Here is a 22,559-nt window from a genome sequence, read left to right as displayed (position 1 = left end):
GCTGCCCTAGTTGTGTCCCCTCCCAGGATCTTGCCCAGTGATGGGGCTGGGACCGGTGGGGGCACAGCGCTGATGCTGTGGGAGCCGTGCCCGGCAGCAGCCACACCACGGGTGTGTTCCCAAGCCCTTCCTAGATCCCAGCGCACGGCCCGGCACTGCGGGGCTGCTTTGGGGCCGGAGCTCCGCCCCAGCCGGGCCCGGCACCGTGCGCTGCCATTGGCGCCGCTGCCGCCAATGCGGGTCGGGCTTGTACAGCGCGGGGCGGGCGGTGCTGCCCGCGGGCCGGCCGGGAGCGCGGTTCCGGAGCGGGATCAGGGAGCGGCATCCCGGAGCGGGGTCAGGGAGCGGCATCCCGGAGCGGGGTCAGGGAGCGGCATCCCGGAGCGGGATCAGGGAGCGGCATCCCGGAGCAGGCTGCCTCGCATCGCCGGCCCAATGCCCCCGTCGCGGCCCCGGGGCTGAGGCTGAGGCGGTGCGGTGGTGGCGGGGCCGATGCTGCTGCCGGCCGGAGCCCTGCCTCGGGCGATCGCCGTGCTCTCGTTGTCCGTCGCGCTGAGCGCCCGGGGCGCTGCCCAGCGCCGCCCGCCGCACAGGTACCGCGGGCTGTGGCGGAGGCGGTGGCGTGTGTCGGTGTGGCCCCGGTGTCGCTGCCGGCCGGGCGTGGCCTGTTCCGCCGGGAGCTGCCGCCTCATGGCCCGGCCGAGGTCCCGGGGCTGCCGTGCACCCTCTGCCCACCGAGCGGGAGCTTGGAGGGGTATCCGGCGTCCCCCAGGGTGTCCCTGAGAAACTCCAGCCGGGCTGCCCTTTAAAACGATGGAGTTACTGAAAAGTACAAAAGCGGCATTGCCCTTTCCCACGTCTCTGTTAAAGGGTTTGTTTGGGAACTTCATGTGCTTTGTAAGTTTAATATTAGGAGGAATTCCTTTACAGAAAGGGTGAACAAACATTGGAATGTGCTGCCCAGGGAGGTGGTGGAGTCTCCGGCCCTGGAGGTGTGTAAGGAAAGACTGGACTTGGCACTCAGTGCCATGGTCGAGGAGACACGGTGGAGTTTTGATACAGGTTGGACTCGATGATCTCAGAGGTCTTTTCCAACTTGATTGATTCTGCGATTCTGTGAAAGAGCTGAGTCTATTCTGCTTGCTATAATGTACTTTGCAAATCCGGGATTAAATAGCAGGTTAAAGCTTAATGAATGAGATGGGGTTTTTTTTTCTTTTAGTAATTTATCTGCAAACTGTTGGTCCCAGCTCCATCCTGTGAATATGTTCAACAGTTATAATATGAAGTTCCACCACAGCAAAGCTCTCACCTCCCCATATCCAGGATCACATGTTGAGCGTAGCCAAGTGCCTGAAGATAAAGTGGGCTGGCTGACTGAGTGGAAAGATTATAATCCTGTGGAGTACACTGCAAAGTCTGTTTTGGCTGGACCCAGTTGGGCAGATCCCCAAATCAAGTGAGTGGAAATGGTGGCTCTTTTCCCCTGCGAACATGGAAGCAGGAAATAGTCATGAGCTAAGTTAACAAGATCATCATGTTGAGTGACATGTGATTCTGCAGTGACGTGTGAAAATCAAGATTAACAAAAGTGGTGGTTAGAGAACTGAATTGTTTGGGTTTGTTGTGAAGATCTTTGACACTTGATTTTACTGAGTTGAGGATTGAGATTGGAATAATGGACAGCTGTTGATGCTGTGCAAATGTTTCTCTGTGTAGTGAGCTAAATAAAAGTCTCCTAATACTCCTTAAGAATTTGGGAGAACGTTTTAATGATACACTTGTTTGTTCATGGTTTGAATGCAACATGAGAAAAGAAGGTATAATTGTAGTCCTTGAATTGAGTACTCTAGCTCAGGAAATGTGAAAGGTTGAATAAATGACAGTAATTTTTTTGTGACTATATAACAATGGAGCTGTTGGTCTTTTCTCTCAAGTAACAAGGTAAAGGACAAGAGGAAATGGCATCACATTGTGCCAGGGGAGGTAGAGATTAGATATTAGGAAAAAATTCTTCACTGAAAGTTTATCAGACATTGGAACAGGCTGCCCAGGGAAGGGGTGGAGTCACCATCTGTGGAGGTGTTTACAAGATGTGTGGATGTAGCACTTGGGGACATGGTTTAGCAAATGGTCTTGATAGTGCTGGGTTGAACTGGATGATTTTAAGGGTCTTTTCCAACCAGAATGATTCTGTGATTCTACAACTCTAACCTTTACAAAAATACCTTTGAAACGCTTTGCTCAAATGAAAATTTAGAGAGTTGCAATATTAAATACCTTAGTTCTGCACTTTTGCCTGCAGAACTAAATACAGAGGGACTGTCATCACTAAAGGTTAGGACGTCATAGTGTCCTACAGAAAAGGGAGGACCTGCAACTCCAGTTCTGGGAAAAACTGCTCATGGGTCAAAGGGGTGTTTCTGGTCTGATGGCTGGCACACAAGCTTTTGCATTTTATCATTTATTTCTATTAAATTCTTTTTGCCATGCAGTGATGAAGGGTTTTCTCCCAAATTCAATGAGAGAGATGGAGAAGTGGAGAGGAAGAGTCTGAATGGCTTGTACGTGGTTGAAAATGGGAGACCCCGGTGAGTGGGGGTTTTTTGTTTGCATATTCTTTTCAGTGATGTCATTTCAGTGCTCTTACAGGTCTGTCAGTTCTGATATATGGTACCTGCTGGAACAAAGCCAAGAGAGAAGAAGAAAGACATGCTGTGTTTCTTGCCCTCTAAAGCACATAGTGACACCAAATGTGTTGCTATCCTTCCCTTTTTTGTTATTTAATCTTGATTTGTGGGGTTTTTTGTTTGGGGTTTTTTTTGTTTGTTTGCTTGGTTGGTTTTTGGGTTTTTTTTCAGAATACTTGAAGCATATTTTGGATGTGGGGAAGTAAATATGCTTAATGTATTATCGTGTTAAGGGTATAGAAACATAGCAGAAAATAAACTCCCTTGTGTTTCAGCTGGTTCTCAGAGATCAGAGGAGCTGGGTGTGGCTGGGCTTAATTTCCAATTGGAACCAGTTCAGGACTGTATAAATCATGTACTGTGGCATTTATTCCAGGAATCCAGCGGGAAGAACTGGCCTCACTGGCAGAGGATTGTTGGGGCGCTGGGGACCAAACCATGCTGCTGATCCTGTTGTAACCAGGTAAGGGACAGGTGACTGCAAGGTCCTGTGCAGCAGAGAAAAAACACATGCATTTTGCTTCTTTTCTGTATCTCTAGACAGGGCATTAGTTTTCACGGCCCTTTTCTCTGTGTTGTCTATGTGTGAGCCCATTCAGCTTTTGTCATGTAAGAAACTCTAATTTGATTTAGTATATGGTGGGAGAAGATGGGGTTAAGAGCCTCCTTTGGTCAGTTCATACTTTGTTTTAATGTGCTTTTCCCAGCAGGATGTGTGTGTATGTGCTAACCATTTTATACAAAGCATTCAGAAAAGATTGTGTGTTTAACAGAAGTGCAAGCTAGAAAGTGCCATGCTGAAGGCAGAACCATTGTGAAAAATCATCCTGATGCATTTTAGTTCTTCCCTTTTTCAGAAGGATGCCAATGCTACTGAGTTGCTTCCTTGAAAGTAAAAGAAATGCTGGCACTGGTTTTGTTTTATTTTTTGTTTGGACGTTTTTTTGCTTTACCTATTTATAGTTCTTAATTCTCTGCTGAAGGCGATGGTGGCTGTTTGTGGCTTTGTCCTGGCACTGCTGCAGCCTGTGTGATCATTCTGTTCCAGCAGAAACATGCTCGTCCTCTCAGTATGGATTGGCACAAGTGCAGCTCAGAGAGCTTTCAGAGGAGCTGCTGCTACCAGCCTGGCTGCAGAAATGTTGCTCATGGGCATTTTCTGCTCTTTTGGCTGAGGAAAACCCTCAGTCTGTCCTTGGTTGCGATCCTGCTGGATGGCATCCATTGGTCCCCTCTAACTGTTGATTCTCTGCTTTATTTGTCCCTGCGCAGGTGGCAGTGCCTTGCCATCCCTCTCTCAGAGCCTTGCATCAAGAAGCAGCAAAACATGTTCTTGTTTGTCCTTTGCTGCAGGTGGAAAAGGGACAGAAGTGGCAATAAAGTTGCTCATCCAGTAACTGGCAAGAACATCTTGCAGTTCGTAGCCATCAAGAGGAGAGACTGTGGGGAGTGGGCCATTCCAGGGGTAAGGGCAAAGCTCCAGAGGCAGCTGACATTTCCCTGCTGGTGAGGCCATGAGGCAGATATGGCACATGTATGATGCAGGTGATAAAATATTCTAAGAGCCAGGAGTTAAAATGTGTAGAATCTGAGGGATAATCAAATTTCTGTTTTGTTTTGTTTTCCCCCCTCTAAGGGGATGGTGGACCCAGGGGAGAAGATCAGTGCTACCCTGAAGCGAGAATTTGAAGAGGAGGCCTTGAACTGTCTGCAGAAATCGCCTGAGGAGAAAGCAAAACTGGAGAAGCAGCTCCACAATCTGTTCAGCCAGGAACACTTTGTGGTGAGTTCTGTGTCTCTTGTGGTAGCCTCTTGAGCTATGCATGTAGCACATTGCCATAGAGAACCTGAAAAATTGCAGCTGAAATGAAAATAAGTTGTGATGCTTATGTTCTTGTGGTGTAGGAAATGGAAGGGACTGTTGAACACTCTGTAAAGGCAAATGTGTTAGAGGAAAAGAAAAAAAGTATGACTGATTCCACCTTGTCTGTTGTGACACTGAGTTTGTTGTGGTTTGTTTGGGGCCTTATAGGTGTACAGAGGATATGTGGATGACCCTCGTAACACTGATAATGCCTGGATGGAGACAGAGGCTGTAAACTATCATGATGAAACAGGTAAATAATATCTCCAGGTGTGCTCTTAGTTGCCTTTTACTCTATATGTTGGTTTGAAATTGAGACTGTTTTTGAGCTGAGAATGGCAATGAAATCAGGACAGCATGAAAGTCAGGTGTGAAATACTGGACTGGATTCTTAAACTGACCTGTTATCTTGGAGTCCCATTTTTCACCTGTAGGATAAATCAATCTAGTTAGGTGATTCTAACGTGTTCAAGCCACGTGTTCATGTAGTGGCATTTCCACTGTATTTTGAGTAGTAGATGCCAGTTGTGAAGTTTCACATGTCACTGGTCCTAGGTTTATCAGCCCCTAGAAGTAGTGGACATAGTGTTTCTTTTGCCTTTGTTTCCAATACAGAATAGAAAAGTGTTTTCTTGGTTGTTGTCTATGAAGTCCTGAGATTCTTTTCCAGAAATGGAGTAAAAACTTCAGCAAAAGAGCAATTCAGAAGCCTTTATGCATCCCTTCTTAAAGTAGCATTTTTTACTGTGGGACCTTCAGTTAAATTTTAATTATTTTGGGTTTTTTTGTATGTGCATATAGGTTTCAGAATTCAGCTTGTCCTGTAGAATAGTATGTGAGAAAAGCAGCAGTCAAAAGTTAAGCAAACAAAATTTCAGACAGAGGGATTGCTTAAACTTGGAGTTGTGAGTACGTCATCAGGTTTCCAGTAGCATTTCATGCTGCTGTTGATACCGTAGGAGTGGTGACAAGGAGTTAACTCGGATTTGCCTTCAGATAGTGCAAGTATGAAAGAGGTTTCTGGCTCAGAATCAGTGAGAAACTTAGTTGTTTTTTCTCAGAGATGCAGTTGAAGCTTGCTGCCTGTGAAGGAGCATTGTGGAAGGGCAGAACTGACAGGAGGTGAGAAGGAAAAAGCAGGAAGAAAAGATGCAGTAGCATGTCCTAACTTTTGTTTTATCAACAGGTGAGACAATGGATAATTTGCCTCTGGAAGCAGGTGATGATGCTGGAGCTGTGAAGTGGGTGGACATCAGTGATAAGCTTGAGCTGTATGCAAGTCACAGCTACTTCATCAAGCTGGTGACTGAGAAACTGGGAGCCCACTGGAGTGAGGATCCTGGATCTGAGTGCCACGAGTGATGGAATCTTGGAACTGACAGACACTGAGAGGAGAATACATTTTCCAGCCTTGAAACAGATGTCATTGTCATCCTTGGTGAAATTCAACTGGGAAAAACAGTGGACAGTGATAAACAGAGGCTTTTTCAGAGACTTCAGATTGCTTCTTTTAATTTCTTAGCTAGTGTGAAATGAGAAGAATGTGGAGCTCTTGCTTTGCTTTCTTGGCTTCATTATTTGCAGCTGTTGCACAATGTCTGCAGATCTGCATGGCAGCACTGGAATTCTGACTGGGGGCTGTTCACCTTAGCTCTGTATTTTTGCACTGATTCCTTGTCAGGACTTTGAATCCCTAAGGAATGAGAGACTTGTAGGATAACCTCAATAATGACTTAATTTAAGTGCTACATAATAAAATGAAATTTCTTTTCTGAGTCATTTCGCTTAACATGTCTTTGCAGTGATTTTCTATTTTGAGAGATTAGTTTTCACATGTAATTACTTTTAGGTTTACAGTATGGATGGTATTCACATCTGAATGTGTGACAGTGCCTCGGTGTGAAAAGAAAACTGTTGGAGGATGAAACTTTGTGACTGATTGGAGGAGCTGAGCTTTGAGATTCCTCTCTTCCCACTGCTTATGGCAGTACAGATGTTTTGGAGACTATACCATAAGCAGTCACTTGAAGGAGCAGCCTTAAAATACAGCCTTGTAAAATGTGCTGGTTTTTTACCCTTTAGGTGATGTGAGTAATTTGCAGTCAGGAGGCTGATGTGGGATTTCTATGGCATTTATGCTGCTAGCAGGAGCTGCACAACAGTTACTGACATTTCTCCCTGTGTTTTTAATCAATGTCTTTTGTGTTAATTGTGTACTGTTAATTCTGTTAATTGTGATACTGTTGTGACAGTATCAGCTAAAAGCTGATGTTGAGACCTGAGGATTTCAGGAATTTTGATCCATGTGTTGAAGGAAGGTGTTGATAAATGTCATGGTTGGGAATTAGCTTGTGTGGCAGTACTGTGACGCACTCATGCGCTGTTGAGACTTTATCCACATCCAGCTTAACTAATGAATGGTTTTAGGGCTTGCTCCTTTTCAGCTCTACCCCTGCCTCCCAATTAGCTTATTAAATCTGAAGGAGTAATGTGGGTTCATGCAGGAAACCCTGGGAATCTTACAGAGCTATTAGTATGTTCCTTTCAAAAGATAAAGTAATGCCAGGGGATATTAATTTTTCTTTCAATCCTTGCTCACCTCTTCCTGCCCATCTGATTTCTTCTGTAATGTGGTAGATCATGCAGAGCAGGCCCCCAGCAGTGCAGTTGGGTTTTGAAAGCATGACCCACAAGAGCAGACCCTTCTTGCGGGGTCAGGAAAGTGGATCTGAAGTCTGTATGTACAATTTTTAGTATTCTGGCTTACCTCAGAAAACCACGAGATATCATGAATCATGCTTTCTTCAGACGTTTTGGGTGATTAGTTTACTTCTCAGCTGATAAAAAAGACTGGTGTTTTTTTTTGTAATAACCCTTACTAATCCTCAGAGGATTGACAGGCTTGGCAATGGAAATGTGTTATAAAAGGAATATTTGTCGTGTATCTTTTCAGTATAGATATTCTGACTGTAGTGATGCTGGATGGGTACTCAGGTGATAATATTGAGAGTACTGAACCTGCTGAGAGCCAGGGTAAATACTGACTTTTTCCTGAAGAAATGGGAACCTGTGAATTAAAGTCCCTATGTTTTGAGGCCAGCTGTGTGCTGACAGTGTACTTGCAGTTTGAGAGCTGAGCTTTCTTGCCACCAGACTATGTGCAGGTTAAACAAAAAGCTCTTGAAAGAGCTCTTGAGTTTCAATTCTTAAGTTTTCAATTATTATCCTTCAGTTTAGTGATTATTGTACTAGTAAGTAAGTAGGTTTGAGTACGTGTGTCTGGGGAAAATCTTGTAGGATGCAGTTTGGAAGAAGTTGGCATCATGTTGGCCAACTGAAGTCGGAGGCCACTGACATCAATAGCTCATCAGGTGGGATGTTCATCTTCTTCTTAATACATTATGTCCTTCACATATGCTCAGCTGTCATCATCTTGGCAATGGTCATTATTTGCCCTTCAGAACTTGGACTGTTTAAAGGACAAATATTCCCTGTTTGCCCTGATAAATTAATTCATTGTATCTTTGCCTAGTAATGGGTTTGAGAAGAGCAGTGGTGAGCATTGTCTCAGTGGAGATTAAGTCAATCCCTTTTGAGTTATCCTCATGTGAACTATATTTGATTGTTTTAAGGTGGCTGAGTCTTGGCCGTGGAAAGAGCAAATAGGTAATAGACTGCAGCCAGGCAGGAAAAGTGCTGTCAAAATTACCTTTTCCCTCGAGACATTTGAAGTCCCAGAGAAAAGATCTTTTCCAAATGGAATTAGCACAGAGAATATGCTTTTGTACATGCAATCCAGGTTAATTTATTAACACTGCTGTGTTATGTTAGAGAACGTGAAGTGAGCAACAAGTCAGGCTTATGGAAAAAAACAGGCAGTGAAACTGGTTTTGCTGGGAAGTAATCCCAGGTTTGTGCAAGAAGTTCTTGTGCTGAAAATAGTCATAGCTTAATCCATTTTATCCCAGGGCATCAGGCTGGCAATGGACTACCATTATCAGCCCTTGGTTCAAGAGCAAATTAACAAGGGGAGAAGGGACTCCCTTTATTTGAGCTACCAAAATAGCATTTCTGAATCCCATCTTCTTTTTGTTGGAGGGGTGACATGGTTCAGGTGAAAGGTGTTTGGTGATCATCCTTTGTAGGAATGGCATTTGGGGCTTTTCCCGTAAAGCACGGCACGACTGGAGTGTTTTCAGTGAAGTGCTTACCTTAAAATCACAAAGTTGTGGGGATTCGGGAATAATCTCCCTGTTTTTTTATTCTTAAATTTTGCCTCTCTTGAGGCAAGCAAAAGATGGGAAATGGTGAAAGAAATAGAATTTTCTTTGACAAATTTCTGACAAAACCCATATATCCAAGTAGACTTCTATTTTATTTAGAATTTATTAGTGATTATTGTACTAGTAAGTAAGTGGGTCTATGCAGAGTGTCAAGCTGACAATACAGTAAATAAAGGAAACAAGTCCCACTTCATTGTGTGGTAAAATCTACATTCTATAATTCTACTGAAGAGTTTTGTGAACAGCTTAGTCATTAGGTTAGTAGTATTTATTGGTTCAGAGAGATCATGGATACATGTGGGGGAAACTGGTTGTTTAGCTATGAACCAATTGAAGTAGTTAAATTTTTCTGCTGTTACTGAATGTAGAAATTTCCTGCACTTGTGTTATTTGGTAAGAATTCAGTGAACCTTATTCCACCTTCTTCTTGAAAGCCGTGAAGCCGTTAATTGCAGAAATAAGCAGGATTCACTGATTTTAGTGCAGCACTGGGAGTCTGTTCAGCTGGGCTCAGAAAAGGAGGTTTTCATTTATGTCTTCTGCAACAAAGAAGAAGACAACATTATTAACATTTTATGCCAAAGAGACATTTTTATGCTGTATCATTATCAATAAAGTGACTGATGCTATGAATGAGCAGTCACCGGCAGAAGTACATGTGTATTAAGATAACTCCTTGCACCTTTCTTCCACACGTGTTTCATGACTCGTAAATTGTCATCAGAAGAGCTGGAAAAATTCTGGAAAGAGTGAAGGCTCTGTGTGTCTGACCTCTGACCAGAATCAGCCTCCTCTTAAAATTAGGGACCTGCCAGTAGGATTTTGTGCACATTTCTTCAGTCTGCTTGTTTGGCCCAACCAAATGCCTTCTGTCACTCAACTCTTCTGAGATTAACCTGTGCTGCACTGTTAACCCCATTCACCCTTTGCAGTCTTGTTCTTACTGTTCTGTTTTCCACTCAGCACAGTAGCCACGAGCTTCTGTTTACAATTTCTTTGCCTTACTTTGAGTAATGTTCTTGATAGGAACATTCTGTCAGGTATGTCTGCCTGGTTTTTTTTCAGTTTACCTTCCTTAATCCCAAAGCAGTGGCACCATTCCTTCAAAGCAATGAGTTTGTCCTGGTCTCCATCACACTCTTGGAAGAAACGAGTTATGCAGTGTTCCATGGGAACAAGGGAGGCTCTCAAAGGTGCGAGCTCCGAGTGTGTTAATAATCTGAAAGAAAGAGCAGGCATGGAGAGCTGTATTTCCTTAATAAATCAGCAGGATTATCAAAGATGAGCCAAGCTGCTAGAAAACAACCAAGGTGGCTTTATCAGGGATGCCCCAGTGGATTCTGCTGTGGTGCTTCTGTAATGATGCTGTCCAAGGTCATTATGGAGATGTCTAATACCTGATAAACTAAAATGCTTTTGCTGCTATTTGTTTGCTAACATTTTTTTCCTACAACAAATACTACTTGTGTAGTAATTACAAGTATTGCAAGTAGTAACTTGCTGACAATTCATCAGTTACTGATTTATGGCATTAACACTCAGGACATACAGCTTGCAAAAGTGCTTGGCTATGTTCTAGGGCAGTTGATGTGAATGTCCTGAGGTATTGAAGGTCTGAATTTGGTAATATGGATCCCTTTTCCAAGTGACATGATCAAAACCTTGAAATCCAAGTCATGTTCTCAGAAGCTGGAGGTTTCCTCTGAACTGTTACTTTATCTTGCTCCTTAAATTGTGAGACCTCTGTGGTGTTGGTTGAAAACTATGGATACCTCACTGGTGGATTATTGCTGCCAGGGCTCTGTCCATTGTACTTATCCTGTTGCTCTTGGCTTCAGTATAAAGGTTTCTTACAGGTGGAGGGCATTAGTAGCTATGAAGACACTGTAGAGCTTACAGTGTAATCATACATGATCATGCAAGGCAAGAGGATAGCAGGTTCTGACCTAGGACATGACCAGGAAAACAATGAGGGAAAAAGTTCTGTGTCAGGAAGAAGGAATACTGCCTTCTAACAGCTGAGGGACTGGTTCTATATGTAGAGAATCCTTTGAGCAGTTTATTCAGCAAATCAGAACTGAACCCACAAATGTTTTTTTACCTGTCAACAGGGTGCTGATCAAGCTGGTGAAACTGCCAGTGCACAGGATACACGTACATGTGGTAATTTTTCTCAAAGTCATGCAGGAGCAGCTCAACTGGGTGGTCACCAGCCACAAGGCGCTTGTCATTCTGGTAGATCTTTTTGATCTGAACACAACACAGAAAAAATAACACTGTTAGATTTTATTTAGGCATGAAGATCTGTCCTGAAGAGAACTATCCAGAAAGAATGTGTTTGGGAAGAATGTAACTGGATAATAAAATACCACCAGGGAGATGGGTTTTAGTGTTTGTGACCCTACAGAGCATGAAAAGCTTGCCTCAGGTGGTCCAGGAGATTTTTGTTGCTATCCATGTCAACTTTGGCAGTAACTAGAAAGGAAGTGAAATTCTTGTGGCTTAATTGTCAGACTCAGCTAAGGAGGGCAGTAGCCTCAGCTTAGTAGGAGATTAAACCAGTTTTATCACATCTTCTGTCCTGAGGCAAGCAACTCATGTTTTGGTGTGAAATAAGCCACCTCACAAGTCATCTAATTCACACCATTTAGAATGAGATGTTCTGGGCAGGTCCATGTAACTGCATGGTCTTATTTGAAAAGGATTGCTGACCTTATTCCTTTGCTTTTCAGTTAGAATCCCAGAAGTGTTGAGGTCACGTTCATAATATTGAATAAGGATGTTCTTAAGCCAGTCTCGCATCCGGAGGGGAAACTGATCCACTTCATAATCAGTGCAGGGGGGGATGTCTGTGCCAAAGAGAAAAGTTTTTGTTAACAAGTCATCTGTTAAGTCCCCAGTCGAGCATTTCTCAGCCCAGTTTGATTTGACTCTCAATATCAAACTTCCAGTCAAAATTGATGGAGCTGTTAATACATAAAATTGTGGATGCATCTAATGTGTTCTATTATAAATCTACAATTTTTTGGTGCACATGTTTAACAAGTTTTGCAAGCCACAACCTTTATATATCTGTGCAGTTTCTGAGCATATTTGTGTAGTGAAGCTGTTATCAGCCAGTTGCATGAAAGCAGAGTTTTTGACAGCAAAGGAATATTCTGGCTGGGAATGCACTTTCCTCCTACCATATGCAGCAGTTGAAGAGGCTGGAAATCAGTTCTGGCTTTTAGATCCTGAGTTCTGCATTTGGCTTCTAAGTTTAGTTGTTGTTTGTCATTTTTTTGATTTTTTTCCATGGGGATTTGAGATGGAAATTTTCATTTATTACCTCTCTGCAAACACTGTTTTTCTGGTCAAAGATTTACAAAAATCTTCAGAGGCTATGGCAATAGGAACATGTGAGACAGTGCAGGGTGAAAATAAGGTCAACAACAAATTAGTGTAAGCACAGGAGAGATGTCTAGGTTTCAGATACTTTTAAAAATGTTTAGGGTTTGAAGATCTTAAGTAACAGATAATTGATGCACAAGTGGCAGATTACAGGAAGAAAGGTAATTTAGGGCTTGTTGATGGGTTAAGGCTACTGGTTTTTTATATCTAGGTGAATTCTTCATAGAAAAACAAGCCTTACATTTGCAGGAGCCCATATAGTCTAGGTGCAGCTGGCGTCCCATTTTTGTCCCTTCCAGTTGACATTTGGTGCCAAAGAGCTGACATGTGCCTTCATAAGTCTTGTTATCTGTACCACAAACCTAGAGGAGGAGGGAAAAGCAAAACCACACCCCCAGACCACTGTGTTGAGAAAAATCCTTGTCACTCATAGAGGCATTACAGTAATAAAAGAATCATTAGCAGGTGGTGAATACCTACAGGGAGTACATGTGATCAGAAGGACTGAAAATACTAGTTGTTGTCTGCCCATGTGAGGATTAGTTGTCTGTGTTTGCACGCCTAGTTTTGCAACACTTGAGTTTATTTTTGTTGCTGTACTATAGTCTGTGAGATGCTGGGGGATTGTTTCACTCGTTAGGTACTAGTACTGAGCATGTGGTCTAAAACCACCAAATGGATAAACAGAAGTTTTAGTGACAAAGAAAAGCTACAATCCCTGAGAGACTGAGTGACCCAAGTCAGCCACTGTGTAACTACATGGGTTCATACTACTCTCAAGCCATAGTCAGTGAGTTTGGGTGCTTTACACTTTTGCAACAACTGGAATCACTCCAACTCCCTTGCATGCTTTTTAGGTTAGAATCATTCTAAATAATAGCAGGGGAATTTGTTATCTTGTGAATACTTTAGGTGGCTTTGTGGGTGAAATACTCACATGCTCATAGTCTTTGGTTGGAGGGCACGCAGCAGGATCTTGGCAAATGCAGTGGGGTTTCCCTTGTTTGTCTGCATGGCAGACTTTGCCTCTTTTGCAGTGGAAGTTCCAACATGGGTCTGGCAATCCTAGCAGGAAAGAGGGACTGTTAGAGGTGATAGGATGAAGCCAAGTGTTTGTCAGATACTACTGACAGCCAAAGCAAAATACAGCCCAATATTCACCGAGAAGTTCAAGTGCATTTTTAAATTTGCTAAAATGAAGCTGGATCTTGCATTGAATAAACCAAGCCAAACTTTAAATGAGGATTTTTGTAAGACTTCTAGCAGTCCCAGGTTTGAATTAGATGGGGAAATAATTTTCTCAGAAAAAGCTGTTTCTTCTGTAAAGACTGACGTTCACTTCCAACTTCCTTTGCTGAAACATATCCCATCTTTCTTTGCTGAATCAAGCATTGGCATTTGTCCCATTCCTACTTGAATTCAAGCTACTGTTCTGAAACTGAAAGCTCTCAGTGCAAGGTAATTCCCATTTCTGTGCCACTGACACAAAAAATTGTGCGCTGCCTACAAATGATTTTCACAAACAGATTACTAAATCCAAGGCTGTATGAAGGGATTCTCTGGGAACACAGGATTGGGCACAAGCACAGTTCAGTCACATGAAATCCTGTGCTGCAAAAGGCAGAAAAGAAATGCAGACCAGCAGATTCCCCAGCTGCAGGGGTGGGAATTACATGACAGCTTTTCTTGGGGCTTACCAAGGAGAGCCTTCTCATTCCTGTTGCTGACACTTTCCATCTCACCACGGGAACTGCCTGTAGTCTTAACCTGTACAGTCACAGAGGCATAAGCAGAAAGTTGTGGTAAATCTTGGGAAGAAAAAAATAGTTGGACAAATTTTTTTCAGGTCCAAATGTAGAGCTGACTGAGGCACAGTTTCCTCTGCTTGCAGCAGAGAGAGGTTGCTATGCAAAATGTGTGAGAAGAGCAAAAAGCCTCCGGTAGTATTAACACGCTCTTGTTATTTGGGAAAAAAAATTGAGTAGGAGGTGGAGAGAGAGAGAAATGGGAGCTCAGTAAGGCCTGAGTTTCTTATAATTATTCTGTGGACTCTAGTCCTGCCTTTCCAAGATGTTCACTTTTGTGTAGTAGTGTTTAAAATCTTTGTGAGAGAGGAGTGAACATGCTGTCCTAGTAAGCTTGAGACTGGGTTTCAGGTTTTGTGTCTGTGTATCTGTATTTGTGTGTTTCATTACACACCCAGTTGGGGCTGGAGCTCTTACATGAATGGTGTTTACTTCCTTTCTGGTCCAATTCACCTAAATGCTCTGTGTGCAGTGACACAGCATGAACCAGAGGATTAGTGAATAAAAGAGGAGATGAGACTTCTGAGTATTAATAAGTTTTTACACCTGTTTTTCCAACATGTCATTTCAATCATCAGGAATTTAAATTCAGAACTGGTCCCTCTCCCCACTTTTGTAGTATTCCAATTTTATTTTAAAGATAATTTACCTTATCATCACTTTCCATTGGATTAATGCTCTGAACAGAACCACTCATTTTCGGTTGTTGCTTGTTGTCAGAATTAGGTGGCTCATGATCATCATCTTCTTTGGGGTGAGCAAGGTCTTTAATCTTGACAATTTGGTAATCCTCAGTCTCTCTATGAGCTCCAGTGCCATCTTCAGTGGTTCCTTCCCCTTCATGCTCAGTACTGGTGCTCTCCTGGTCATTACTCTGGATTTTCTCCTCTTCCTCATAGGCTGCTTCTTTCCAGGTATTGCTGAGATACTCCTCACCATCAATATCACCACTGTCGTGACCATCATCATCACTACTGTCTTCCCTATCTTGTATTTTCACCAATGTGTCATGATCACTCTCATAGCTCACTTGAGTATTGTCTTGTCTCTCTTGACTTTGCTGTTTGCCATCCTGATATTCACTCTGCATTTTTTGGGAGATGGGTATTTCTTCTTTATAGGGCTTCTCCTGGCTGTTCTCCCTCTCTACTTCTCCTAGGTCAAATTTCTCTCCATGTCTCTTGGTTTTCCGGGTTGGTTGGTTGGAATCTCTCAGGAGTTCATCCGACTGCATGCTGTTCTCATGTTGCTGTCTTTTGTATCTGTCACCTTGGCGTGTCCGGTGGCCTTTGTGCTTTGTGTCTCTGTAATCAGTTTCTTCGCCCCATTCCTCATCCTCTTCTTCCATACTTTCCTCTTCATTGCTTTCAGTGTTTTTTTCAGAGAGACCAACAGCATTTTTGTTGTATTTCCACATGTTATGCTCACGATCCAGGCTGAAAGCACCCACTGGGTGTTCTGCGTTGCCTGGGAAGTGCCTGTTTGCCGTGTTCCCATGTTTCTCATGCTTCCTGAGCTGGTCATGCTCAGAGCTGGACTGCTCTCTGCCACTACTCCCAGAGTCACTGTCCTGGTTATCAGAAGCCAAACTTGGTTTATTGTGCAGTGCAAGGAAATCGATGCTTTTCAGGCTGTTTTTCACTTCATGCTCGCTGCCAGCTCTTCCTTGTTTCCTAGTGGTCTCATCCCTGTATTCAATGCCTGGTACTGGTACCTCTGGTTTTAAGTTTCTGTGACTGGGCAGCAAATCACCCTTATCTACATACCCTGTGTTCTCTTCCTTTGAGGCTTCAGGATGAATATATTCGCTCTTAAAAAAAAGAAATTAAAAAGAACAAGTAAATTAATAAATTTTAGGATTTATTTGAAGTTGATGCAGTGTTATTTTTGCCTTGTATTGCAAAGCATGATGCTGGCTTTATTTGTATTCTTTCTATGTGCTCCTCTTAAACCAGCCCAGAGCATGAAATTCACAGCTGATGTCACTTCTTTTTCTCAGCAAATCTGTTTATCTGTCCCTTCTTTTATTGCTGGAGTTTCTGAAGAGGGCTATGCAACTCTGTTTCAGAGACAGATGCATATGGGTGTCTTGTGAAATCTCCAAATGCTTAATTAGTGCTTGAGTCATAACTCCTGGCACTTGTAGGCTGCAGTGATTATCCCTTACTTCAGGAAAGGGGGATGTGAAATTTAACTTCCTACACAAATAAGCAAAAAATTACGGACCTGGGAAAAGAGGAGCAGGGGAAGAAAGGGCACCTTTCACAAGGTGTCATGATAGCAATTCCTGAGGAGTGCCCTGAACTGATTTCCTAATCCCTGTATTCATCTACTTGGAGTCTGATACATCATTGCTTCCTGGCTGAACTCACCAGGAGCTATTGTGTGTGGTGACAATTCCTGTATCATAAGATCAACAATAGGTATTTGAGTGGCTTTTTTTTTAATGCTGTGAAGCCAATAGCAAAACTAGTATCTTCAGTCGAAAATGCTTGAAGAGAAAGTGGGTACTAAAATGACTGGCAGGTCTTGCTGCAGCAATTACTTTTGTGCTGCTGTGTGTATTTCTGAGCAACACCTAAGGATGTCCAGTGTTGCTTATTGCTTATACAGCAATATAGCACCTGATGCTGATTTTTTCTTAAAGCTTTTGGGGAGTTTAATTTGGGAAGAATGGTCCTTTCAGCATCCAAGATGCTGGAACAGCTTTTCCTTTAGTTTGGGCAGTCTAATGACTGGCTGGAAACAAACACTCCACTCACAAATGCTTATACAATCTTTTTATAAAGGTAGGATTAGAAATATTAATTTGGCTCTTGTAGATCAGTTATATCCTATTTCCTAATGTCAAAGTGGTATCTTAATGTTTTACAATTTTGCCTTCTGCCTGGTGTCCTTGCTGATATGGGAATAGTACTGGGAAATATATTCACTGTATCAGTTCCAACTCTAACTTTTTCAGGGGAAGGCTGTATATTTGCTCAAGTCTAACAGAAATACACTTTGGAGCTTTTCCAAAGTTCTATAGATTCAGAAAACCCAAGGCCAGGAAGTCTTTAAGATTGTCTGTTGTGGGTGCCTGTGTTTGAAGCAGCAGTTTGAGAAAGATTTGGCTCATGAGTTGACAGGAAGCCTTGTGCCTGTGTTTGAAGCAGCAGTTTGAGAAAGATTTGGCTCATGAGTTGCCAGGAAGCCTTGTGCTGCACCTGTCCTGCAGAGATGTGCCTGGATATGGCTTCCAGATACTGCTTTCTGTTATACCTTTGTCCCCTGGATAGAATCAGCTCTTGGAACTCGGGTGCTCATGCAGGACCTTGGGCAAATTTCAGCCACTGTAGCTGTGATTAGATACTGTTGGGAGAGAATTGGCCTTTGATAGATGATGCATACACTTGGAACTGATGATTCATTAACTACTACAATTTTTAAATTTTAATGCAAGTATCTTCTGTGTGCTATTTCTGTTACACAGCTTAGGCCACAAATTAATGTTTATACCTTTTCCTCTGCAGGATACTTCATTAGAAAAAGGTAATTTTTTGTATTTCATAGTGCAAAGACCCATCCGGATTGATATGAAGTGTATCTGGAAAGCTGTACAGAGCGGGATACAATTTATAATTTAAAAAATAAAGGTTAGCATAAGAGTTATGATTTTGAATCTCTTAGTACAGAGCATGATCTGAGTTCAGTTGTTCTGAAACATCCAGTGGCTTGCAGCCAACATCCATTGTGTATGAGCCACAAAGGCTCACCAGCACAGTGCAATAAAAAGGAATTTGGGTCAGCCATGAATGCAAGACTGTGGGCTCTGTCATTAGCACACATATGTGGCACGGGGTGGGCTGGTGAAATCCTCTGTCTCATTGCCATCAGGGCACCTGGCTCAGCAGCCTCAGAATACTCTGCCAGCACAAGCTGTGTCTAATGATCTGCACTGTGAATAATGGAACATATGGGGGCTAAAATTCTTACATGTTTGAGACTGCATATGATCCCTTGGTGTGATAAACTGAGGATTTTGTCCTCCTCCTGTACTGGAGCTGTGGAAACTACAATTTTGACTGTCATTGGAGCTAATTGCTTGCACAAATATGGGTAATGGTGATATGTGGGGATTCATTTATGGTAATTTTGTCAATAAGTAAAACCTCCATTTTGAGCTTTAGATTTTGTCCTGCTTGCAATTGTTTAATATGCAAGGCATGAGATACTTGGCACTTATTCTTGGGGTGAGAAGGCCTAAAGTTTTTTAACATAAATTAATTTGCCAACCAGTATGTATGTGCCAACATGTTTTTATATTTGAGATGAATAATGTAAGTTACTTCTTATTGTTTAAAGAACGAGAAGAGTACCTTTTCTGGAGTTTTCTGTCTGTGAGTTCTGAGCTTGTGGTTTACAGGATGGGTCTGAAAAACACAAATGTATGAATACGTGCATGTCCGTAAAAATCTTGTATAGGTTAATGGGATAACATAGAATATTCTGAGAATGGGAAATTAGGTGCCTGGTAATAGTAGCATGATGAGGACTTACTGGAATAGCAAGAGCTGGTCCTACAAGACAAATGAAGAGAGCTGCAATCTTCATGATGTCCGTGTCTTGTAGAGCACAATAGTTAATTGTACAGAGGTAGGGCTTAGAGGTTTCCTTTCTGCAAGAAACATGAAAACAAAACAAGCTAGGATTTAGTTATAGTGACCTAGAAATGACTGATGGATGAAATGTAGTGGCTGCTGTAACTTGTTTAGTCTGGAGACTTACAAAATTGCCATGCAGTGTCCTGTAAAACAGATGTTACACCAGCTTAATTTAGAGGACACTTTAGTCTCAGTTCTTTGACAGGGAGTAGGCTGTAAAATGTATTCACAAACTCCAGTGGTGTTACTGAAAGTCAGAGCTGTGAATGGACAGAGGTTGAGTCCTGTAAGTATTTATCCACTCCTCTGAGATACTACTTTGTGAAAAATGGCTCTTTTTTATTGAGCTCTGAGCACTGCCTGTTTGTGGCATCTCTGTGGCTGAGGTGTCTCCTGGCTGCTCCCACAGACACAGAGGTGTCTGTGGTAGGAAGAATTAAGTAGTGAAGTTCCGCTCAGCAGGAGCCAAAGCTCTGAAGTGCTGCCCAAGCTGCTTGAAGAATGGGTGCAGTCCTGCTTTGGATGCAGTCCTGTTTCTGTGTTTTCTCAGAAATTGTCACCCCAAGTGTACGCTTGTGGAAGATCCCCATGTTAAACATTATTTAATGTCAACATCTTTTAGTTAATGAAGATCAAAATACTCATTAGTGGGGCATATCTAGTATGCAATCCATTTTTTCTTTCAGTTAGCTCATTTAGTCTCCAAATTACATCTTGACTAATTATCTTTTATCTCTTTGGCATTCACAGTTAGTTGTTTAAGATGTTTTCAGAGGGAAAGGCAGAATACAACAAAAGCCATTAATGAGCACATGCAAAATGCCTCACTGGGCTGGGCATGGGCAGTCACCTCAGATCAAGGCAAGTGTTGTTAGACTGAGGGTTATGCAGGCAACTTGTCAGAAATGCAGGGAAATGATCCAATTTCATGTAAAGCCCTAAAAACTGCACACTGTGCTTTTTGAGGGCCTGGCAAGTGACTGAGGAAAGAAGGATTTGAATGTCAGGTAGGCTTGATTTCTGGTTTTTTCTGTTCCTGGTGAGCAACACAGATCTGGGCATGTCACTTAACTGAGTTTCCTTTTTTAAAACTCTCATTTGTCATGTTTGTTTTGGTAAACTAATTTGAGAGTTATAAACGAAAATCTCTGTGTGTTGTATTTTATTTATAATTGCAGTTTTCTAGTTTGGCTTGTGTCTCTGTAAAAGCTGCTTCTACAGCCTTTGTCCAAATCATGAAGAAGTAGTGGGAACAAATTTGAGTTAAGGTGGCAGGACAGGGGTTTTGTGGTTTTTTTCCTTCTTAGTAGCAAGCCCACAGGAGCCCATAGGAAGCATAAGTCTTGAATTAAGCGTTAAGTCTGGAATAAATATTGAATTTTTAGGGAAGCTTGACCACACTGAATGGAGTGTCATATGATGTACTGTGAGATTTTTTTTCACACTGAAATCTAAGTGGGAAGACACTTCATTCTGACTTTAATTTCCAAATATGTCCTATAGAAGAGAATTTTTAAAAGCAAGATTTTGTAGCATATAAATTTAATAGAACTGTCAGAAAGGAACAATTATGCAAGAAGCTAATTTTAAAAGCAAGGAGACATCTCCCTGGGGAAATAAAGTCATTATACTCTGCAGGAGAATCTGTAGGGAAACTTAGCCAAAAGGTGAATAGGGCATTTCTTGAGTACAGTGGGGTTTTTGACCAAGAAATGAGGAATTTAACTACATTTTACCTTGAGTTATTGAGTAAGCAATGCTGACTAGGGGTACTGAGTTTGCATGGCAGGGTTTTGGTTGCAGGATGCTACAGGGCTGTCATTCTAATAGTCTTAGCAGTCACTTGAAATACTCATAAATGACATGATTTTTAAATAAAAACTTAAGTGTGATACTCTTAAATTACACCTGGTATAGCACATTCCTGTGTCTAGGTCTGTTTCAAAAGCCCTTGTGAGAGCATATTATAAATGTACAAAGTGATTCATGTGCACGCACATTAAACTAAAAGGCAGAGTTTGAGGCAGACATCTGATCTGGGTGAAGAGATCGCAATAATAAAATAAATATTAAAGCATATAACTATTTCCCTCATTCTGCACCAGCAAATAGTATGATAATATATAATCAAAATAACAAGAATTGATCCCTCTGATGCTGCCAGTTTTACAGCTGCAAAAGCCGTTGGGCATAAGTCCTTGATGGCTGAATGCAAAAAAATCAAAACCAAACCAATAGTATTTCAGGACATGTTAAAACAATTTTTAAACAAACCATTCATATTAACTTAATGTAATTGTTTAATCTCTTATGTTTCCCTTCTACCCTTTCATTTTATTTTCTACTTTAGATCTGAGTTTTCCAAGTTTTGGGGTTTTTTTACCAGAACTCTCTGTAATTTAAAAGCAGATCAAGTCAAAATGAGCTGCTTTGATTTAACTTGAGGAGGGTCAAAATGAGACTTATTTATTAGGCAGAATTATTTTGATATCAGTTGGTGGGTTTTGTCCTCTCCCAGAATTTGCATTTCTTTCACGGGCTCCCTGTTTGGTACATGTTTTCACTAGGTCTACCAACACATTTTTAAAAGGTTCCTCCAAGACCAGCCAGAGTTTCTCTCTCCCTTCTCCAATATGGGAAAAGAAGGGGGAATCTGGCTTTTGAGCTCTTCTATTGGACTAAGGTTCCTAAACTGGTATTTCAGGAGATTGTGATAGTTATTGGGAAATCAGGTCACACCACGGCTTTCAGCTGGACCACTGTACAGTTCCAAAAGAGGTGTGTACTTTTCATGGCTCTTCTTGGCCATAATGCCTTATTGTTTTGCAGGATCACTGGGAAAATAATTATTCCAGTAATTATTCCAGTGGTAAGATAAGGGTTGTCTTCCTCAACACAATAACTACACAGTGTTTTCTCTTACAAAGGACATTTCTTTCCTTTCTAGACATAAACGTCTGAAATGTGTTATCCTTAAAACAGATTATACGGCAAGAAAGCTTCTTCTATTTTGCAGTAAGTGGGAAAAAATTGCAGAGGGTTAGATATAAAGCATTCTAAGGTTTTAATTAAGAATAAAGAAGAAACAGTACCATAGCAGTAGAAGAGGTGCTCCTTCTGGACCTGCCACTGGTGAACTGGAAATCCTTGAGCCTTGCAAAGTGTTGCTGCTTTTCCTGAGAAGTGCTTTGGTGTCTGAGACAGACCCTCTCAGCAAGTGCCTTGTGCTGCAAGCCTCAGTGAAGGAAGATGGTACTCTTTGGGTCTTGGTGGAACAAGGAATCCTAGGCTTCCATGGGATGAGGTGGGGGCAGTGGGCTAGTGGAATTCTGCTGGATTAATTGAATCAGAAAGACAATTTAGTGCTCATGGGCTCCGGGCCAGTGGAGCTCAGCGGCTGTGTGGGAAGGACATATTTAGTGTTTTGCAGGGAGGGGAGCCAAAGGGAGAGGGTGCAAGAGTTTCTGCTGCATCAGCTGCTCCCAGAAGAGCTGAACTAAGGGATCTGCTGGGGCAGCCACACTGTGGGCCCAGGGGAAAGTGGAACAGAGGGGATGCCAGTCCCTGCTGAACTGCTCAGTTTTGTGTCAGTGTGCTGCATACGGTGCGTGTGAGCCTGCAAAAAGGTAGAAACTCTAAATTAAAGGTGTAAACCCCAGTATTGGTTGGAGAATCTTGCATAACTCTGAGGAATTTGGGAGCTGTTGCCAAGGCTGTGCTGCCTGTCTGCCGTAGTGATGGCACAGAGTGAGCTGGTGAAGAGTGTGGAAACCTCTAGGAGCCTCTGCAGCAGCGACTCTGGGGCTTTTGGTTCTGCAAGCACTAATGAGTTCATTCTTTTTTCATGATTTCTTCATGATTTTTATTTTCTCGTCTCATTATTC

General features: G+C 42.2%; 2 protein-coding genes across 3 annotated transcripts; one reads left to right on the top strand and one right to left on the bottom strand.

Moving 5' to 3' along the window:
• The first annotated feature begins 22 nt into the window (after window positions 1-22).
• NUDT9 (nudix hydrolase 9) lies at window positions 23-6,333 on the top strand. 2 transcript variants are annotated; one of them, XM_085058309.1, is made up of 8 exons: window positions 23-111; window positions 1,223-1,459; window positions 2,496-2,591; window positions 3,067-3,153; window positions 4,044-4,155; window positions 4,327-4,473; window positions 4,723-4,807; window positions 5,741-6,333. In XM_085058309.1, exons 2-8 carry the CDS (start codon window positions 1,266-1,268, stop codon window positions 5,914-5,916), a joined length of 897 nt encoding a protein of 298 aa, XP_084914435.1. In that variant the 5' UTR covers window positions 23-111; window positions 1,223-1,265; the 3' UTR covers window positions 5,917-6,333. The 2 variants fall into 2 exon arrangements, with proteins under 2 accessions (XP_084914435.1, XP_084914434.1); XM_085058308.1 differs by lacking the exon at window positions 23-111 and adding an exon at window positions 219-593.
• A 2,646-nt stretch (window positions 6,334-8,979) lies between these two features.
• On the bottom strand, window positions 8,980-22,277 carry SPARCL1 (SPARC like 1). Its single transcript, XM_085059888.1, has 11 exons — window positions 21,768-22,277; window positions 18,572-18,689; window positions 18,391-18,444; window positions 14,682-15,842; window positions 13,925-13,994; window positions 13,165-13,292; window positions 12,469-12,589; window positions 11,550-11,686; window positions 10,939-11,087; window positions 9,908-10,056; window positions 8,980-9,376 (listed from the first exon to the last, which is right to left on the bottom strand). Exons 2-11 carry the CDS (start codon window positions 18,623-18,625, stop codon window positions 9,348-9,350), a joined length of 2,052 nt encoding a protein of 683 aa, XP_084916014.1. The 5' UTR covers window positions 18,626-18,689; window positions 21,768-22,277; the 3' UTR covers window positions 8,980-9,347.
• Window positions 22,278-22,559: the final 282 nt, after the last annotated feature.

The sequence above is a fragment of the Lichenostomus cassidix genome, chromosome 4, assembly GCF_008360975.1.
Source record: "Lichenostomus cassidix isolate B80296 chromosome 4, HeHo_3.0, whole genome shotgun sequence".
NCBI lineage: Eukaryota > Metazoa > Chordata > Aves > Passeriformes > Meliphagidae > Lichenostomus > Lichenostomus cassidix.
This window is presented reverse-complemented; position numbering and strand designations above follow the sequence as displayed.

Excerpts from the sequence above, each read along its gene's own strand:
- NUDT9 (XM_085058308.1), top strand. The coding sequence starts at position 493 with ATGCTGCTGCCGGCCGGAGCCCTGCCTCGGGCGATCGCCGTGCTCTCG. Across the intron at positions 1,460-2,495 it reads TGGGCAGATCCCCAAATCAA|TGATGAAGGGTTTTCTCCCA; the intron begins GTGAGTGGAAAT and ends TTTGCCATGCAG. Across the intron at positions 4,156-4,326 it reads GGGAGTGGGCCATTCCAGGG|GGGATGGTGGACCCAGGGGA; the intron begins GTAAGGGCAAAG and ends CCCCCCTCTAAG.
- SPARCL1 (XM_085059888.1), bottom strand. The coding sequence starts at position 18,625 with ATGAAGATTGCAGCTCTCTTCATTTGTCTTGTAGGACCAGCTCTTGCT. Across the intron at positions 15,843-18,390 it reads GACAGAAAACTCCAGAAAAG|AGCGAATATATTCATCCTGA; the intron begins GTACTCTTCTCG and ends CTTTTTTTTAAG. Across the intron at positions 11,687-12,468 it reads CTATATGGGCTCCTGCAAAT|ACATCCCCCCCTGCACTGAT; the intron begins GTAAGGCTTGTT and ends TCTTTGGCACAG.